The 19,600-nt window shown below is 41.1% G+C and overlaps 1 protein-coding gene across 2 annotated transcripts in view; it reads right to left on the bottom strand.

Moving 5' to 3' along the window:
• NBAS (NBAS subunit of NRZ tethering complex) overlaps positions 1 to 19,600 on the bottom strand; it is a 322,741-nt gene that overhangs the window by 190,803 nt on the left and 112,338 nt on the right. For both annotated transcript variants that reach the window (XM_044262053.1, XM_044262054.1), the window contains exons 22-24: positions 11,384 to 11,467; positions 5,243 to 5,396; positions 588 to 773 (exon numbers count right to left, since the gene is read on the bottom strand). In XM_044262053.1, coding sequence (XP_044117988.1) covers positions 588 to 773; positions 5,243 to 5,396; positions 11,384 to 11,467 — 424 coding nt within the window. The remainder of the gene's footprint in view (positions 1 to 587; positions 774 to 5,242; positions 5,397 to 11,383; positions 11,468 to 19,600) is intronic.

The following is a 19,600-nucleotide window of genomic DNA, read 5'->3' as shown; positions in this document are numbered from 1 at the left end:
GCACCCGGCAGCGCCACCATTATTGTCTCAGGGGTGTCTCTCTATTCAGTGGGCTTAGAAGAAACCAAATTCTCCTAAGGTCATGAGTCCTAAGCCATGATGTTTTCTTCTCACAAGCACCTAGCCCTATAAACGCCAGTATTTCTGTGTAAGTGAAATATTTAAGTAATTGGGAATTTTAACATAGTGAAGGATTAGAAATTTAACATAGTGAAGAAAGAAATTTAACATAGTGAAGGACTATGATTATTAGAATAGCCAGCTAGTTTAGAAATATGCCTAGCTAAAAGAAAAAAAAGTTTTATACAGAGGAGTATGAATAAAAGGCAAGCAAAGTATAAAAACAGCCAAAATAATTTGGGGATATTTTCAGCAATTTATTCAAAAATTAGATTTTTTTAAAATTTATTTTTAATTTCTTTGTAATATTTAATTTACTTTTTATTTTTATTTATTTTTTAAGACAAGAAACCTTCCTTTATTTACTAAGTGCTCGGGTCTGAAGGACATTTTATCTTCAGCTTTGAGACCCACATTAATCAAAGTACATAGGGAATGCTTAAGAAGAAAGTTAAAATAAAACCTACACTATTCATCAGTAGTCTTAGTTTCTCAATGTCTTTCATCTGCTGGAGTTCTTTCAAGGTCAGGGTTAAATCACACCCGGCTTCGTAAACCAAAGCTTCCAGAGTAACCAAATTATCACACAGAGCCAGCAAACCGGGAATGTTCCTCTCCATTCCAAGTCGAATGAGTGACAACGCGCAGTCAACCTGAAACAGAAAAGCGACAGTAAATCTCAGTGTTCTGTGTCTCCCACATCTTCTCAAGTAAAAGCCTCCAGCACAGAATCTAATTCTGCTAATCACCTTATATAAAATTATATTATCAGCAACGTACATTTACTTAGTGTAAAAACAGTAGAGTTCTTCATCAAATATATCGTCAAGCTGTTTCAAAACAATCAGCAAGAAATACTAAAGATAATAAAAGAAAGACAACTATCCTAAATTCATAAAGCATGACAGTTTAAGAGCAGTTTTACATATATTTGTCAATTTAATTCTCACAACATTAACAGGCGGGGTGGGGGGGTAGCTAGTTAGTGGTAATGCCAAATCAATCGTACTTTCACTCTATCGCTCGGCTCCGGAAACAAAGACTTTTGCTTTTACATCCCCGTTCAGTACCGGCCTATCCTTCCACGGCGCCCCCCAGAGAAAAGGCATTCAGAAAACATTCGCCAAATGGTGAACTCTGGGAGACACCTTCTCTGTCTCAATGCAAATATTTACGTTTCATTTAGACCACAGTGAGGACTGATCTTCGTAGACACGCTCAGGACACAGCAATGTGAGTCCCTAACCCTTGACTGGGTTGATGAAAGGATGTACCTCTGATGGCAAAATCAATGAACGTGACCTTCACTCCTGGCACCTTGCACCCCTCACTTAGTCCCTTACTCCTACTCGACCCGTTAGGTACTGGGGGCCTCCTCTGAACCGAGCACCATTCTCAGGGTTAGGAATATGAAACTGAGGAAGAGGAGGTCTCCTCCTGCAGTGATCGCTCCACCTCATCGGAAAACTGACCTGTCACGTCAAAGGCTGAAGTACAGCGAGGTGAGCGGGACCTCAAGGAAAGGCGCACAGCCCAACCCATCACCAAGCCTCCCCGGGGAGGAAGACTTGAAATGCACGTCCACGAATCCGTGGATCCAGGCAGGTCAAGAAGGAAGGAGAGGAAGGCGGGCAGGAGCACAGCATGCAAGGCCGAGACGTGGGCTGTGCTGTGACAGTGTGGTTAGTTCCCTAAGGCGGAGAAGATGGTCTGAAGCAACGAGAAAGATGGCTAAGGCAGCAGGGAGGGGCCGCAGAACGGAGAATGCTGTTCCCTGAGCTAAGGAAGTTGCCATTTATCCTGAAATGCAAATACTACCACGGACTTTCCATGGGGGCATCCTAAGTTGGTTTACACACTTGAGAAGGAATGCTCAGTAGTCACTGAATGACGGACTGGAAAGGAACTGACCAGAAAACAAGCAGGCCAGTGGGGAGAACCGCAGTGACTAGTATTAGAAGACTCTGGACTAGTGACAAGAGCAGCCCTCTGGGGGACAGCAAAATTCAAGGGACCAGCCAAAGGATGTGAGCCACCCAGAGATGAAAACGGATGAACAAGAGGGAAAGCACCAAGACCCCTTAGAAGCGGCGCAGAGGAGACTGTGGGAGAGAAGCAGTGGTTTCCAAGGACGATGTGTGAAGTAACACAGGAAGGGAATCGGACGTGAAGAAGCAGTGTCCCTGGAGTGGAGTAGCAGGGGTGGCCAGACTCCAGACAAATGAGGAGGTAAGAATCACTGAGAAAGTGACACCCGAGAGCACAGGGGACTATTTCGGAGCTGAGCTGTGACAGAGGGAAGACAGCTGCAACCAAAGCCAGGGAGATTAGGACTCTCAGTTTTTGCTGTTGTATTTATAAAACAGAGGCGGTTTGAACTTTATGGCCAAAAAATAAATAAATAAATAAAATAATAGGAACGAAGTAGAGAAGAAGGGTTGAAGACACTGGGGAGAGAGCCACCAGCCGCAAAACAGCCCTGAGCAGGCCGGGATGTGGAATCCAGAGCACAGGTAGGGAAAGCAGTACCCTGGAGGCAAGAGAGGAGATCTCTTCCTCTGGGAAAAGCTGGAAAGAGTAAGGACTAAGGGAACCGAGTCCTCAGGTTCCCCAGTAACGCACAAAGCAAAAACATCTGCAAATGAGGAGGTGGTGGGCTGGGAGGAGCAGAGAAGTGGCGGGGGAAGGGCAGTGCATGCAGGGCTACGAAGGACACGGAGCAATATTAAAGGACCGCCCTTAAAGCCCTTCAAAGCCCCAGGGACCGCCCGGTACAGATGAAATAAAAAGAGAAGAAATGCATTTTCACTTAGAAAGAACAGTGCCAGGAAACACAAGGTGGGGGGAAACTATCAGTAGGAAAGGCTTGAGGCAAAACAGGAGTGATCTGGTAATACTTCAACAGGTAAGTATTTTTTTTACCTAATTTCTAATAATAAAAATACAGTTCACATCTGAAAAAACACATCGACCTGTATACCAATTTAAAAAAAAAAACAAAAAACTATCACGGGTGAATTTTCCGAAAGCATGAAGAAAGCCTGATGTGTGAGACCCAACTTTGTGCTAATGATGGTTTAACACATACAGCACATTCGCCATTTGTAACACTCTCCAATTTTGTGACCCAGATTTGTTTTCCTCGTATCAACTTTGAAGTTGTTGCTTTCCCAGATACTTACAGAGGTAAAAATGTTTTAAAACCAAACTATTGACACCTTAAATGAAAGCAGGCTCTAATGCAACTTGAATTATGCCACGTACCCCAAGCCCTCACTGGATAAATTTCACTACTCTACACACTTCCTAATCCAACAAACAGGTTTTGCTAAAAGGCATTTGTAGGCACCAAGGAAAAAAGAAGTCCCACATCAATTAAGTCTCTAAAAATGAAAAAAATAAAAACTATGTTAGATATCACTTTGTAGCACAAGCCACATGAAGCATCAATAAATAAAATGAAGCTTCTATTAGGAGTGTTTGTATATAAAGGGACGAGATGAAAGAACAGAAAGGACGGCTAAACAGAGCACCCCCAAATCGCTTCTCTTTATAGTTAGTCCTAATTCCACACAATGAATTCAAGATGTCTAGGAATTATTACTAGACTGCTAACAAACTTAAATTTCAGAACGCTCTATAGTTTCCTTCCTGTTTATTCTTTATAGACTTCACATTTTAGAGCAGCGTTGACAGCAAAAATGAAGAAGTCCAGCCACTTCCCCCCGAGCCCCTACCCCCACCTACCCATGACCTCCCACGTTATCTACAGCCCACCCTGGAGTGGACCGCTCGTTACAATCGATAAACCTCCACCGACACATCATTATCACTCAAGGTACAAAGCACATAGGGAGTTAGGCCAGAGCACCTCCAGAGAATTTTCTCATCCCAATATCAGGATTCTAAACATTTTCAAATGTACTATGGTCCTCAGCCATCTTCAAAGACCTGGAAAGTCAATAAAATATTCTTGGCCCACCCTCCCCAAAAGTTTGATCTATAGTATCAGCATCAGCTCCAACAAATAACTCCTCTTCAATTCTATGAACAGTAAAAGTAGGAGTCAGATTAAGCAGAAATTCAAGGAGACTATCAAATGGAGACACAGGGCCGCACCAACCACCAAGTAGAAACGTAAACAAAGGTGCAAATTCCGTCCCACAGTACTGCTGCTCATCAGACCTTCTAGAAATCACCCTTCCTGTCAAATGAAAAACTGATGGTAGGATAGGTGGTCCAAGGCCAAGAATACAAGTAGAAAGAAAAAGGCATCCAATGACCAGACCCTCAACGAGATTTCAATGTACATTCTGCCATTCTTCCCTCTGAACTGCCAACTTCTGTTCTCTAAGATGAAGATGACTATTGCACTCAATTAGCAGAATTTTTAATATTCTCTCCTGTGTAATTTCTTTGTTCTCACTGCCCTTGGTATAGGAACCAAGCCCATGAAAAAAATCCACGTGCAAAAAAGGTAAGTGGCAGCTCCAGAGTCACGAGGTGCATTAGTGGAAGAGCTAAGATTAGCATTCAGACCTCCGAAGGTTCAGTACATCCTCATCCCTCTCTTCCGTTGCCCCACGTGGTTCCCCTGCAGCTCCATAAAGGCACAGGGGAACTGAGGGGAATTAGGCTTAGACTTGAGGAAAACTAATTAGAGAGAGCGCCTCAAACAAGGTTCCTAAAAAGCAAAATGAAAACCAACTGCATGACTGCACTAGGACAGGGAGCTGGGCAAGTATTTCTGCGCTGATACAGTCACTGCCACTAATACGGTATTAAGCCTATTAAAAACAAATGGAAAATAAAAAATAGTAATAAATACAAAATAAAATAAATAAATGGAAAATCATGGATAGGATGTATCCTATTTTACAACTTACATTTTAGAGAAAGATTTTGAGCAATTTTTCTTCTATGTATTTGCTTTTTAAGAATCCCCAGAGAAGCCACAAAAGCTTGTGAGGCAAAGAATGAGAAAACAAAAGTAGTAAGACACATTTACTCCATCTCTGCAAACTAAATCCACGATCCCTGGCTCCCCGGCCAGCTGCCTGGACCCACACGGAGTCCTAAGGCCCCAGCGCGGTACGGAGGATCCGCTGTCCCCTCCCCTCACCTGTCGGGCATAATGCTCTATTTCCTCTGCTCTGGTCTGATACCAGTCCATAACCTTGTCCACTGTGAGCTCCGGCGTCCTGTACCTCAGTAGCTCGGGCTGGGCGGCATACAAGAATTCGCTTTCATCTTGGAGACTTGGCTCAATCACCATTCTGGAAACCACAAAAGAAACAATTAGTAACTGACTGGAATGCGGGAAAAAATTAGAATTTCGTGAAAAAGAGAGAGAGAGCCAGAACAGAGATGGGGAGGGAGTGATGACAGAGGCAGGGAGTATGCACGTATGTATGTTGGGGGGTCGGGGGTTGTATGTGTTTTCCCGTATCTGTGGGCACACTTACAAGATAAATGGGACATCTGGGGGATGCTTAATTTATTTTCCTATTAGACTTCCCAATTTAAAAAATCAGAATGGACAATAAATCAAAAGAGCCATGCCACAAATCAATCAAGTAAGTATTAACAAAATCAAAATCACCCTGGGAGGCTTTTACCAAACGCACACGGCTGGGAGCCTGCCACGGGCGCACTAAATCAAGCCCCTGCGATGGCCAGCCAGGCCTCGTGTGGGAAAAACACCTCCAGGTAGGTCTAACTCAAATATAAATTCAGAAACCTTATTTTCCATGTTCATCAAAATCAGAGGGAATACACCTTATTTGCACCGATAATATATCATTAGTCAGTGTCACAATGTGGCCCCTCGCTGACATTTGTGAAGTACAGGACCACTCTGGGCCACTCGCCATAGGTAAAGAACCCCTAGAGGAATGCACCCAAGGACAACAGCCCAGGGATCACAAATTATGAGGAGCTTTTAAGAGGAGGATCCTGGCCAACTGCCCTCCATAAGCAAGGACCCAGAAAAAGGACTTGAACCAAGAGAGTTCGGAGCGACCTACGGAACACTGCTGCGCGCCGCTAGGGACACCATTCATCTGAGCCAGCCCGGGTAAGGGACAGGGGCTCTCGCGGTGACCATTACCAGGCAGCGGCCTCTGGAGTCAGAAACGAAGCACATTCCACTGCTGAAAGCTCTGAAACTCTGCATTAATTACTGAGCTAAGCCTAATCTCAGACTCATTTTAGTCATAGAAAATGGGTAGGATACAATGCCAGAGTATTCAAAATAATATAAATTAAGTACACAGAGAAGTCCGTGTGGCCTGGAGCAGGTGCTTCATTTTTCATTTACAGGTAGAATTTTTATTGGAATTATCAGCAGCTCGAATATACGAGCAGACAAAGCCCGTAAAGACTTGGGCATTTTAGTCCCAGGCCTCAGACAACTCACTGGGCTTGTAACTGGTACCCCTTCGCTCAGCTAGTGTCACAGCTCCAGTAACAGTCTGACCGGTGGTTTTCCCCAGTCACTGTCATGAAAAAAAAAAAAAAAAGTCACATTTCCCCCTGAAATCGTTAAAGCTGCCCATTTTACCAGAGAAAAAATACCCATGAGCAACTCTAAGGTCCTTTAATACTTTTTTTCAGTCCTTAATATTTCCCTCTCACCAATTTCTCCTGCCAGAAACTGGCGTCCCTCACTCTGCTGTGTGGGGCTGTCTGCCTCCTCTCCTCTTCCTGGCAGCTCCTTCTAGGCCGCCTGCATCGGACGAGGCTCCTCCAGCGACCCTGCATCCTGGCCCCTCGCCACACCCGGTGCAGCTCTCTCCTCCCTGCTCACGCCCGACTCTCCCTTCATCTCGCCCTTGATCTCGCCTTGGACTACCGCATGAGCTACCGCACACAAAATAATGACGCCATTTGACTCCCAAGCCACACTCCACTCAGAAGCCCCCTATTTGCTCATCCATGTTTCACAGGCACTTCCAATGCAACAAGATCAAAACTGAACTCAGGATCTCCCTGGGTAATACAGTTATCTTTATAAAAACAGAAACCTGATTTTATCATCCCCGTGCCTACTTTTACACCCTGTAAATCTGCTGTAAAATATTCTAGCCTCATCTTGGTGCCAATCTCACTTCTGTTCTGGCTCCTTCAACAAGGTAGGTCTTTATTTTTAGTCCTCGAAGGGGACATCGCCTTGAGCGTTCTTCCAACAAGTTCTCCTCTCTGCTTAGAACACACCCTGCTCTCTTTTGCCAAACTTGTCCTCCACGAGGCTAAATGAAATCCTGTTCATTCTTCAAATCTCAGATTTCACAAGATTTTTGCCAGGACGACCTTCCTTGCCTGCCTCCAAGCGGCAGTCTCCCTGTGACACACTCCCCACGCCCCCCGGCCTGGGCTTTCCGAGCACCCATCACGTCGGTCATGTACAGCAGGACCGTTTTTCCCACCAGAATATAAACTTCATGAGAACAGGACCTGCATCTGCTTTGCCTCCTTCGGTATTCTTGTATCTAGCAGGGGACAGACACCAATTAAGAGAAACAGCAACACCATACGTCCTGTAATCCTGTAAATCTGTGCCATCTTCAAAAGCATGTTTTCCTCTGTCAAACTTCTCCTGACTTTTCATTTTCTGTTTTGGGGGTTCTGGCACAGCAAGCCTGCTTACATTTCAGCCTGCTGCAGCTGGTCAGAAAAGAAATGCCCTCTTGCCTTTCATCTACTTAGAGTCACACAAAGGTGTGCTGCGGGGAACCGGGAAGCACGGGATGGATGGGCCGGTGCTCTGCCCGCGCTACTCTCTCAAAAGCCCATCTGGAAATGAGAGAATTCACCTGTCAACTGTCTCTCCACACCTCTGCCTATCACCCTGCCCGCTGGCCCTGACCTCATACCATCATCAGTTTCTCTACCTCTTCAACCTCTCCTTCCGGTTGCTAAGTGATGACTTCTAATTCAATACGGCTGATGAAGACCACACGTTTAAGTTCCACTGTCCCCCGCAACTCCCCTGAAATGACAGCACACGATCGTTAAAGGGAGCAGCGTGAAGGATGTCACACGCACGCTCGGAAGGAGCAGGGTACGTGCTCACCATTACCTTCCGTTCTAGGAAGCCCACAGTTAACGGCCAGGACTAAGGAATCAAGTACCAACAAATTGTTATTCCGAGATATGGAGTTAATAGCAAAACTATCATCTGAAAGAATTAAAAGTAATTGCTTCAGGTTTGGGCTTTGCTTTTTTTCTTTCTTTCTTTTTTTTTTTTTTTTTTTTTAACAACAAGCTTTGTAGAAATTTTAGCTCTTTAATCTACTTGCAAATATATACAACTCTGGTTAAAAAATGAAAACTAAACTAAAAATTTTGAAGATTTACTTATTTTGGAGTGAGAGTGAGAGCACAAGGAGGAAGGCAGAGGCAGAGGGAGAATCTCCAGCAGACGCCCTGCTCAGCACAGAGCCCGGCAGGGGTTGCGATCTCCCGACCCCAAGGTCAAAACCTGAGCCAAAACCAACAGCCAGACTCCCAACTGACTGTGTCTCCCGAGTACCCCTAAAAACAACTTTTAAAAAGCAAACAGCAAAAACACAGCAGGACACTCAATTGCCACCACACTAAAACTTACTGGAGTAAAAAAGGTAACAAAGAATTACTTACTCCATGATCTCAGGTATCCAAACCACAATAAAATGAAAGGAAGCAGCCAACGTTACCAGTTACATTAAGAGAGCTTCTAAATGAGTACACTACCACTTAGGGCTTTTATCATTTATCAGACAGTAGACATAGTTTCAACAATCCCAAAGCACGAAAAGACCCCTATCAAATGAAAAGCCAGCAGTTCCATACACAGTTCATACTACCACCGTCCTTGCCTCCCCCTACACCTGTTCATGTCTGTCAGTCATCTTCCTGGATTTTCCTCCACACATCTAACTGGTATGTACTTGTGACTATTTCTGATTTATCTACCCTACGTGCTATCCAGCTGTCTTAAACCACAAGCATCCACTTTCCCTACACTCTTTTCTTCCACTATGGAAACATCACAATTCGATTAAACCACTAATTCTTTGCATTATTATGACTATGTGATTATGATGATCTTCTCCTGAGCCAAGTGGTACGTTATCACAACTACTGTTCTTTTTGAACAACTTTTCATTTTCTGGAGTTAATAAATGCCAAGTGTCCGCCTGTGCTGCCCACTGACGTCTATGCATTCATTGCTATGTTTTCCAAATTCTCTAAAAGATGTATTAACAGCAAAATATGAAAGACTATAAATATTTTTCCCAATAGTCAATTATAACAGGTAATATTCCTGTTCCAAGAGAGCTGGCTCTTGAAGCCATGCACACCCTTCCAGTCTGTGACGGCTGCTCGCTCACCCGACAAGAACGCAGCTGTCATCCTGGGCCCTCCCGTTGCCACGGCCTATGTTAGAGCCCAGCTCTGAATCAAATGGCTTTTTTTCTATTGACTCCTTCATTTTAATAAAACACATTTTCTATGGCTTCCTGAAATGAGATGTACATGGGTGGTAAATTTTACAAGACCTTACATGATTAACTTCATACCTGATTCAGGATTTTAAGCTAGATCTAAGAATCCTGATCAAAAACGATTTCCCACCAGAAGTTTCTCTTCTAGCTTCTACTGCTGTTCTGGAGATATCTCAGGTCATTCTAATTCAAACTTCTTTTTATGTAATAGGTTTTTCTCTCTGGCAGACTGCAGCCCAGATATTCTGGAGGGTCATGATGGTATGTTTTAGTGCAGTGGGCACTGCAATCTGAAAACTCCTGGCCTTTGATTCTAAATAATAGGCTTGAAATGTTTCTTATAAATTTCTTCACTTCTATTATGTCATCTCTTTCTGGAATGCCTATAATTTGAATATTAGGTTTGTTTTTTATCTTATCTAGCTCTCTTATCTAGCTCTATAATATTTTTATTCTATTTTCTGGAGAAGTACTTTGCTTTTATTTTTCAACCCCTCTAGTTTTTAGACACTATCATATTTTTTATTTCCGAAAGTTCTCATAGTTCTTTGTTCCTATTTTATAAAATCCTTTTGTTACTTCATAACTGTACTATCTTCTCTTATCTCCTGGGCAGTATTAATTTTTGAAGTTTTCTTTTTCTGTGGTCTCTGACTTTCAGTTCCGTTTTCTACGTGTGCCACCTGCCGGCACCTGTCCTCAGACATCTAGGAAGCTCCAGGGCTGTGGCAGGAGCTGCAACCTCGTAATATACGAAGCTTTCGGGACAATATGTGAGTATCTAGAGACCTTTTCTCAGAAGCTACTCCATTTCTCCAGAAAAGAAATCTCCAAACTTCTGTTTGGGAAATATGTCTAGACTCCAGGAGCTAGGAGGTAGCAGGGAACCAAAGCTTCAACGTTCAGAACATAGATTCTCACTAAATGCTCTGATGTTCAACTCTAGCACTCCAACCCCATCCTATGCTGTGCCTGGTGCCAGGAATCTGTAGGATTTCTGGATCAATCCGAAGGTTCTTAGCCTCAGTTCATGAATCCGAAAAATTAACCTCTGATTTCATGTAGAGGAAATATAGAAGGAAAGATGACAAGGGACCATTTACCTGACTTTGAGGAGTGAGAAAAAGGGAACTGGAATGCTTCCAGCCCCACACCTCATCTCCCACCCCCTTGCCAGTAGCGGATGACTCCATGTTTTGAGGCTTTTCAAGGTTAAGTCTTACTAAAGTAAAAATTTAAATTGAATCAGAAACAAAATTGTGTGCATACCATAACAACAACCATGAACATTTTATTTCTGTGTATCAAAGACTAAAAGGGAATATTTTAAAAAGAAAAGAGTTGGTGTATCAGGATCATTTTTTTGAATACTTTGTATCTTCCATTAAAAAAACTGTAATGTGGGCGCCTAGGTGACTCAGTCAGTTAAGCCTCTGCGTTCGGCTCAAGTCATGATCCCAGAGTCCTGGGATCGAGCCCCACATCTGGCTCCCTGCTCAGCAGGGGGCCTGCTTCTCCCTCTCATCCCTGCTCATGCTCTCTCTCACTATCTCTGTCTGTCTTCCTCTCAAATAAATAATACATAAAATCTTTTAAAAAAAAAAGTCATTAAAAAAAGAACTGTAATGTAACAATTAAGTATTTAAATAACTCCACTCAAACTCTGTAAATCAGGGACTATCAAGTGCATGGTCACCTACTGCACACCACCGCGACAGGCCTCCTACCCACGCATCCTGGAGAAATGAGGGTCCCTCGCACAGGCTCGTCCTTACCTGCACTCCAGCTCCTCGCACCAGTCTTTATCTCGGTGTTTGTGTTCATGCCAAGGAAGGAGCACCAAGGAGTCACCATTATAACTTAAAAAAAAAAAAAAAAAAATTAAGATACTACATTAGCTCAATGATTGGCTGCGCAAAGAACATGATGCAACAAGTATTTCTATAACCTTAAATCTCCTCTCCTGCTTGTGGTATATTAAGTGGTCCATGCTACATACCATAGACACCATGTAAATGGAAAATACCAAATTGTTGACTTCTCTCCCATCGAAAAATGGTCCAAGAAAAGGGTACTATTTCAAAACTAAAAAGTTGGCAAGGAACAAAGGACAGCATGGGTGTGTGTTCAATAACACACTCTAAAACATCAGGAGCCTAAGTTTTATGTTTTTATTATCAACATATATGGCCCCTTGCCCTCGAAAATCTTATAGTCTAACTTCCTGGGATCGCAGAAATGTTCTATAACTACACTATCCACTATAGTAACCAGGGGCTACGTGCACATGCATTAAGCACTTGAAATATGGTTAAGAGAACTTTATTTAATTTTAATTAGTGTTAATCAAAATTTAAGTAGCCACATAAAAGTTTAATTTAAATTTAAATAGCGGCTACCATATATGACAGCACAGACCTGGAGGTCGAGTAATTATTAAGAGCGGAGAAATTATTTTGCAGGTTGAAAATAACACTCAATGATCAAAAGGTACAGATTTCCAGTTAGAAGCAGTACTAGGAATGTGACGCACATGACGACGAGAGCTGACCCTGCAGCACGATACAGGGAAAACTGTTCAGTCAGCAAATCCTGAGAGTCCTCATCACAAAGAGGACTTTTTTTTTTCTTTTTCTCTTTCTTCCCTTTATATTTTATCTACAGGAGATGACGGATGTTAACTGAACATACGCTGCGGTAATCATTTCACACTGTATGGAAATCAAACCATCACGCCGTGTGCCTTCCGCGTACTCAGGGATACTATGTCAGCGTACTATGTCATTTATTTCTCAGTAAAACTGGTAAGAAAGCGCTTCGCTATAAAATGAAGAGGAAAACTAAGAAAGGGAGAAAAAATAAGGCCTGGCAGGATGGAATTACGAATAAATTCAGAATGAACAGTGAGATGTGGACAGCGGAGTGTGGTAACAACAGCAGAGCACCATGTCCCACGCATCGGGAGGCATGGAGCACAGAAACCCAGCAGCCTCGCACCTAGCCCTGGGGTCTCTGGCACAAGATCTTCTAGAGCGAAACACTTCAAACATTACCCTGAAGGCCCCTTTCAGCTATCATATTCTAGAAGCCCATGACATTTGAAAACTTCTGAATTAAGAAGACAAAAATTTTAAGAACAAATTTCAATTGCCCAGCTTTCTAGTTCAATGAAATATTTTCCCTCCTGTTTCTCAGTATTAATAATAGTTGCAATTTTCTAAAACTTAACACAGACCAGGGAAAGGATTGCACTTTTTTATAATAAGTTGTATTTGGCATTTCCTTCTCTGCCAAGGTAACACAACATGCCTTGCCCAAGAAACACTTTGTAAACTTTTGACTATAATATCGGTGAAGTGATTAGTTCTCATGTAGGAGCTAACAGGAGCCCCTTGGATGGTTTCAGGTAGAAGACGGAAGCCGAAAGGTCTGAGAACGGGCAGTGCCATCCATCAGTCAACAGCATCCCTCTCCAATGATTATTATTGATGCAAATTCTCCAAAGTCAAAGCTCCCCATTAGATACAGACAAGAAGAAATGTATTACACCCTATTTTATAAACACAGTGTTTTACCCACTTGCCAGCTAGCACGTAATGTCCTTGCAAACTGTAGATCAGCGACACATTTGTGACGGCAGCTAGTTCATAGTTTTAAGTTTCTGCGTCACATGGATGATTACTCAGCAGAGATGCCAAAATCACACTATTTCAGTTGTCACCAAATAAAAAACTATTTTATTTCCCTCTGTGTCAATAACTAATACTTTATCACAGGCTACCAAAACGGAAAGTAAAGAAGAACATGGGATACAATGAGGATGGTAATGCTCACTCTTCCAACAGAAGAATAAATTGGAGCAGTGAATTGAGGAACAAGGAACAAAAAAAAAAAAAACCATAAAAATAAAAAAAATGCACAAACGATTACTGCCTTTTCTAATTAAAGCAGACACGGTTCCATAGCTACACAAAATGCTTTCAAAAAGAATTTTAGAAAAATGTATCACAAGTCGAGATCTGTACTTTCTATACAAAGTACATATTAGATACAAGGGTTATTACTGAAATGATTAATAGTGGCGTGGGACCCTCAGCAAAATAATATTCATTTGGTATTTAAAGACTAGAAAGCTATAAAACTTTGTTAAGCTTCACTGAACAGAAATGGGTAAGAAAACATACCTATTTTTATCAAAACATGTAGTAATGACAAGTTCTGCTCGGAAGTACACTCTAAAAGGTAGGCCTGAAGAATCCTGAGTTAATAAAGTATTTCTGCTGCATTTTCAAGGCAAAGCATAACTAAATGTTTCTAAATGTGCTAATCACCACTGATGTAATAACAGAACTACTTGTTCTACTATTAGTGTATCTGCAATGATCGATGACAGTTATCTTTAACATTTATTGATCTCTTACTATGGACCAGACAGGATGAAACGCATTGAACATACAATACCTCATTTAGTCCTACCAATCTAATGTAGCTGGTGACAGGCTCTTCCTCATATTATAATGGGAAAACTGAGGCCCAAGTTAATGTGCCCATCCTCATAAAACTATTACGTGACAGTGCCAGGATTGCAACACAAGTTAGAATCCACAATTTAGACTTCTAGCTAGTACACCCCTCTAGAAAGGGCACCGGGGCTACAATCTTGCCCCCAACGGCAAATCCATCCATTCTCATTTCCACCATCCCCTTGCTTCATACCTAAGAGCCACCAGGCAAGATGCATAGGTGGCTGGGAGAGGGTCATTTGAGCCTTCCAGAAATTTAACTCAGACAACCCAGTAAAGACCACTTACATGCATATTTAAAGTACAATTTAAAAACCAAACTCAATATTATATAGCTTACTAATATGACGAAACTAACCTCTGCCAAATATGGCAGGACCTTAGGTCTGATCACCAACACTCACATAAAAGCAAAAGAACAAAAACTTTCTTTCTGCTCTTTTCTTACAGGATGTTTCTGCAAAGCACACTCTTTTAGAACAAATTTTAGGAGTTTAAAATACTTGCTATAAAAATACTGTAGACTTTTTATCATGCTTCAAATAACTGTATTTCAAAAAAAAAGACCTCCTCCCTACCCAGAATATAAATTCTTTGAGGGCAGAACTTTTGTTTTGTCTATTGCCCATATCCTCAATACCTAAAATAGTGCCTGGCATTTAGCAGACTCTAAAATAATGTGTTACCTGAATTACTAAATTAAAGCACAAAGATTTTTTTTAAGTGAATACTGTCAACTATATTCAATTTTTTTTTCCAAAAAATGCTCTCAGGAGTATCACAGAAATTCAAAATTGGCATAAAGCAATGAAAGGGGATAATCTGTTCCTAAAAACAGATGTGGCAAGGAAGTACATATATCTGTATGGAATCCGCAGATCAGACAGCGAGAGCACTTTTCTAATACAGACCACGCCGCTGCTGCAAGAGTACGCCACACCAGCACAGCCATCCAGGTAGCGGGACAGGTCATGTTCTAGTTCAGGCGGGGAAAATATTTCAGAATGCGTATCTCCCTAAATCTCACATTCTTTACACTTGAAAATAACCCACGGGTTCTATCATTAGCCTTTTAAAAATGTCCAAATGGTAGCTACTGAATTCTCTCATTAGGTAAGCACAGTGATAGCCCATACAATAAAATTCAGAGAAAACCTTTTTCATTAATTCTGTTCACAATAAACATCCTAGTCATGTCACCAGCCTAGTCACTGGGCTAGGTGAAACTGTGATTCAAAAAAAAAAAAAAAAAAAAGCTAGAAGAAAACATACTGCTTCCTTCTAAAGAACTGTAGGAAGTCTGGGGAGTTGCAGAAGTTACACTCTGAATCTAAAGTTCCACAAACACAAAACATTAACATACACTTTAGTTCATCTTTGTCTTTTACTGTTTCTGCTTGGCTTGAGAAGACTGAAAACTTAATTTTAAGTACATCATCCCCCACTAAAAAAGTACAGGGTAAACTTAAATGATCTCTTTACAAAATAATGACTGCTTAATTTTAAGATTCTTTCTATTAGAACCCTGTCCATTGTTTTATTCCAAACAATAAACTTTGCTGGTTTCATCTGAAGGTAACATTTATCTGTCAGCAGGAAAGGAAAGAATATTACGAGTTCTATTATGTTCGACTATTCTCTCGCCAATTATTTCTCACACTAAATTTAAATGTTTTATTTCAAAGAAATTTTTTCAAGAATAAACTTACAGAAAGTTCTTTTGTTCGTGTTCTATGCCACGGGAACAAAAGGCAAAACAGACCGAGCGTTACTACTAATTGCCACCTTTTATGCGTTGGAATTAAGATGTGGAGTTCTATTTATTTCTATTATTTAGCATAGAAGAAAGTGTTCTGGTAAATAAAGGACAAGAAATAACCCTAAGTTGAGCCCACACGTAGAGCTACACTGTGGTGATGGCTATGGAGCAGATCACACTGGTCTGAAACTCCGTGGGGACCAGTCAAAACGCTGTTGTCATTCAGAAGGCCAGGCTGGAAAACAGCTGTCTAAAGGCGTCACTCGGGAGTTCTCCTGTGGACCGACGGCACTCAATGTCACTAATATAGGACTTAGAGAATACAGTAGATTAAGGAGTTATTTGGAAACTTCATTTGTAACCTCGATGTTAGCGATGTAGACGAGAGACCAGAGCAAAAATACCACCTCTGGGGGCTGGACTCCCCTCCCCCCTCCACCAGCTACTTCACCTGCTCCCTGGGACCCAGCTGCTTCGTCTCGGTAGCAAATACTGTAATATTATCTGCCCCAAATGAAGACAAGACTAGACAAATACCTTCTTGAGTTCTAACCCATCGCAATTCAGAGGATGCTCTTAGAAGTCTAACCTCTGTGACAGGCGCCACCCTACACAGCTGTGTAACCTTGATGGGAATTAATTCAGTCAGCCTGTGCCTCAGTTTCCCCATCAGTAAAACAGAAAGAGTAACAGCATTAATCTCATTTGGATTTGTGGCGAATCAAGTTAGCAAGTCTAAAGACCTTAGAGCAGTACTGATACATGGCAAGGGTTCAACTGTCATAAAATCATCATTATTCCTAACACCAGTAAGACGGTTTTCATGGGGAGTAAAACACAAGATATACGTAAACTGGGTGACATTTAAAGATCTACCTTATGATAAATAGTAACACTGTATAAATAATGCCAATGATTGTGTTTACAAATACCTAACAACCGTAATAAAGTCTGCTGACACCAGCCTGAGTATATCCTGATCAACACGGTAAGCAGTAATGAGAAGTGATGAGCCGATTTATGAGGTAGAAATAAGCAACGATATCCACAAGGCATCATCCCTCTCCCAAATGCTTAAAACAGAGCTTGAAAATAAATTTGTTACCATAAGCAAAGGATGATCTGATTATTTCTGAGAACAAGTTGCCAAAATAATTTAAGGGACAGCCACAAACTCTAAAGGAAAATTCCTCCAGAAAATCCAAGTGAGAAAGGCTACTCTTCACCAAGGTGTTTGTTGTCAACAGAACAAAGGGCAACAGATGACTAGAGAGGTCAGTGATTGAAAGATTGACCCATAAGCACTTCACCCATCCCTTGGAGAGAGGACCCTAATTCTGAAGACGAAGCATTCAAAGTCCTCAGAATAATGAGGAATACTTACATTTGCTACAAGGAAGGTTACTAGGGGGAAAAAAGGCATCCTCAAACCCAACTTCAATGGCATACGCTTTAATAAGAATAAGCTAAAATAGACAACATTTTTTTTAATCCCCAAAACTTTTATGAAGCAATTTTTATATTCAGCATGTGGTGCTATACACAACATTTATAAATGTTTCTTTTTAAGTTTGTTTTTGTCATGATTTTCATATTTATAATACTGCACCTATGGGAAATAGGGGTGAATTAAAACTGGTGAATAATAATTTTCATTTATACACAAACTCAACTATAGTTTCAGAGTTGCCAGTATTACATTCAGGAAGGGCAAACACATATTTGATGTGACAATACTGAAAGATTTGAGATCTAAGAGTCAACTAAGCATCTATGGGGACTATTTCACACGGTGGGGTGGGGATCAAAACTACAGTGCGCCAACCACCATCAGGGAAGTAGAGAAATCAAGTCAATTTCAATCCCCATTCTGGTACTTAGACTGAATAGAAGCAAAACTCTTATTTAATACTACTTAAAGATAACAAGACCCTGACAAATCTTTGCTCTATTAATTAAACCAGTGAAGCCTACCAGGACAAAGATAAAGCTATATGACATCTGAATTTATCAACTACAAAATTAATGAAATGTACCAAACTGTTTATGAATTGTATCAATGTACTGTACAAACCCTGACCCTATGTAAGGTTATCATGCTAAGAGAGTCTGAACCAAAGGATTAGGAGGAAAACAAGAATGTTTCAATCTTCCTTTTACTCATATAACTAAAGGAAACAACAAAATATGCCTATGCAGATCTCAAGACACAGCAAGTGTGACTTCCCCATCATCACCCTTCAAGATCCCGTATATTCCCACCTCTAGACGTGCACTGAATGGGCATTTCACACATAGCACTTCCTATGTCTGAGCACAAATACAAAGTTCTAAGCAACATATACATACATATATAAAGTGAGCACCATGACAGACATTCTCTTTCTCATTTTACTGGAGAGAAGACAGTGGCAGAGGAATGTTTACTAACAATGCAAAGTCACACAACCAGAAAGCTGCAGCTGGGATCTGAACCCAGACAGCCTGGTTCCAGAACGTGACTTACTGAATGAATGAATGAATGATCAGTAGAAACATATCCCCTGATATTCTCTTCATCCTAATATCAGAGCTCTCAAAAACAAATAATAACAACAACAAAAAAATCCTTTTAAGAACTGTAAAGATTTAATCAAGATATAAAACTTAGTGAACCACAGGAGAAATGTGTTCAACATCACTAATCATCAAGGAAATGCAAATCAAAACCACAATGAGATATCACCTGACACCCGTCAGAATGGCTAGGAATCAAAAAGATAGGAAATAACAAGTATCAGCAAGAATGTAGAGAAAAAAGGACCATCGTGTGCTGTTGGTGGGAATGTAAATGGGGGCAGTCAATGTGGAAAACAATATGGAGGTTCCTCAAAACCATACAATCCAGTAATTCTGCTACCAGGTATTTACCCAAAGAAAATGTAAACTACGTTTACTGCAGCATTATTCACAATAACCAAGATATGGAAGGAGCTCAAGTGTCCATCAATGGATGAATGGATGAAGATGATACGGTGTACATATATGTGATGGAATATTACTCGGCCATAAAAAAGGTTGAGACGTTGCCCTTTGTGAAAACATGGATGGACCTAGAAGATATTATGCTAAGTGAAATAAGTCAGACAGAGAAAGACAAATACCACAGGACTTCACTTATATGTAGAATCAAAAAAACAAATGAGTAAACAAGCAAAAAAGCAGAAACACAGCTCTTCGTGTTATATGCAACTGACACATTATTGAACTCTACATCTGAAACTAATGATGAACTGAATGTTGGCTAATTGAAATTTAAAAATAAATAAATAAATAAACAGAGAACTGATGGTGACCAGAGGGCAGGTGGGGTGGGGGGGATGAGCAAAATGGGTGAAGGGTAGTGGGAGATACAAGCTTCTAGTTATGGAACGAGTAAGTCCCAGGAATAAAAAGTGCCATGTAAGGAATGCAGTCAATGGCGTAATAACGTTGGAAGATGACACACAATAGCTACCCTTGTGGCGAACACAGCATAAGGTATAGACTCGTCGAATCGTTATGCTGTGAAACTAATTTGAGGTTGACACCAATCTGAAGCAAATGTAACATCGTGTGTTGACTGTATTTCAACTTTAAAAAAGAAAAAAATGTATTTTTTTCAATACGTAACAATAAATGAGAAATATAAAAGTCAACTAAGACTACAGAGCTGAGGCTGTGATAGTGTC

This window comes from Neovison vison, chromosome 8, assembly GCF_020171115.1.
Source record: "Neovison vison isolate M4711 chromosome 8, ASM_NN_V1, whole genome shotgun sequence".
Classification (NCBI taxonomy): domain Eukaryota; kingdom Metazoa; phylum Chordata; class Mammalia; order Carnivora; family Mustelidae; genus Neogale; species Neogale vison.
This window is presented reverse-complemented; position numbering and strand designations above follow the sequence as displayed.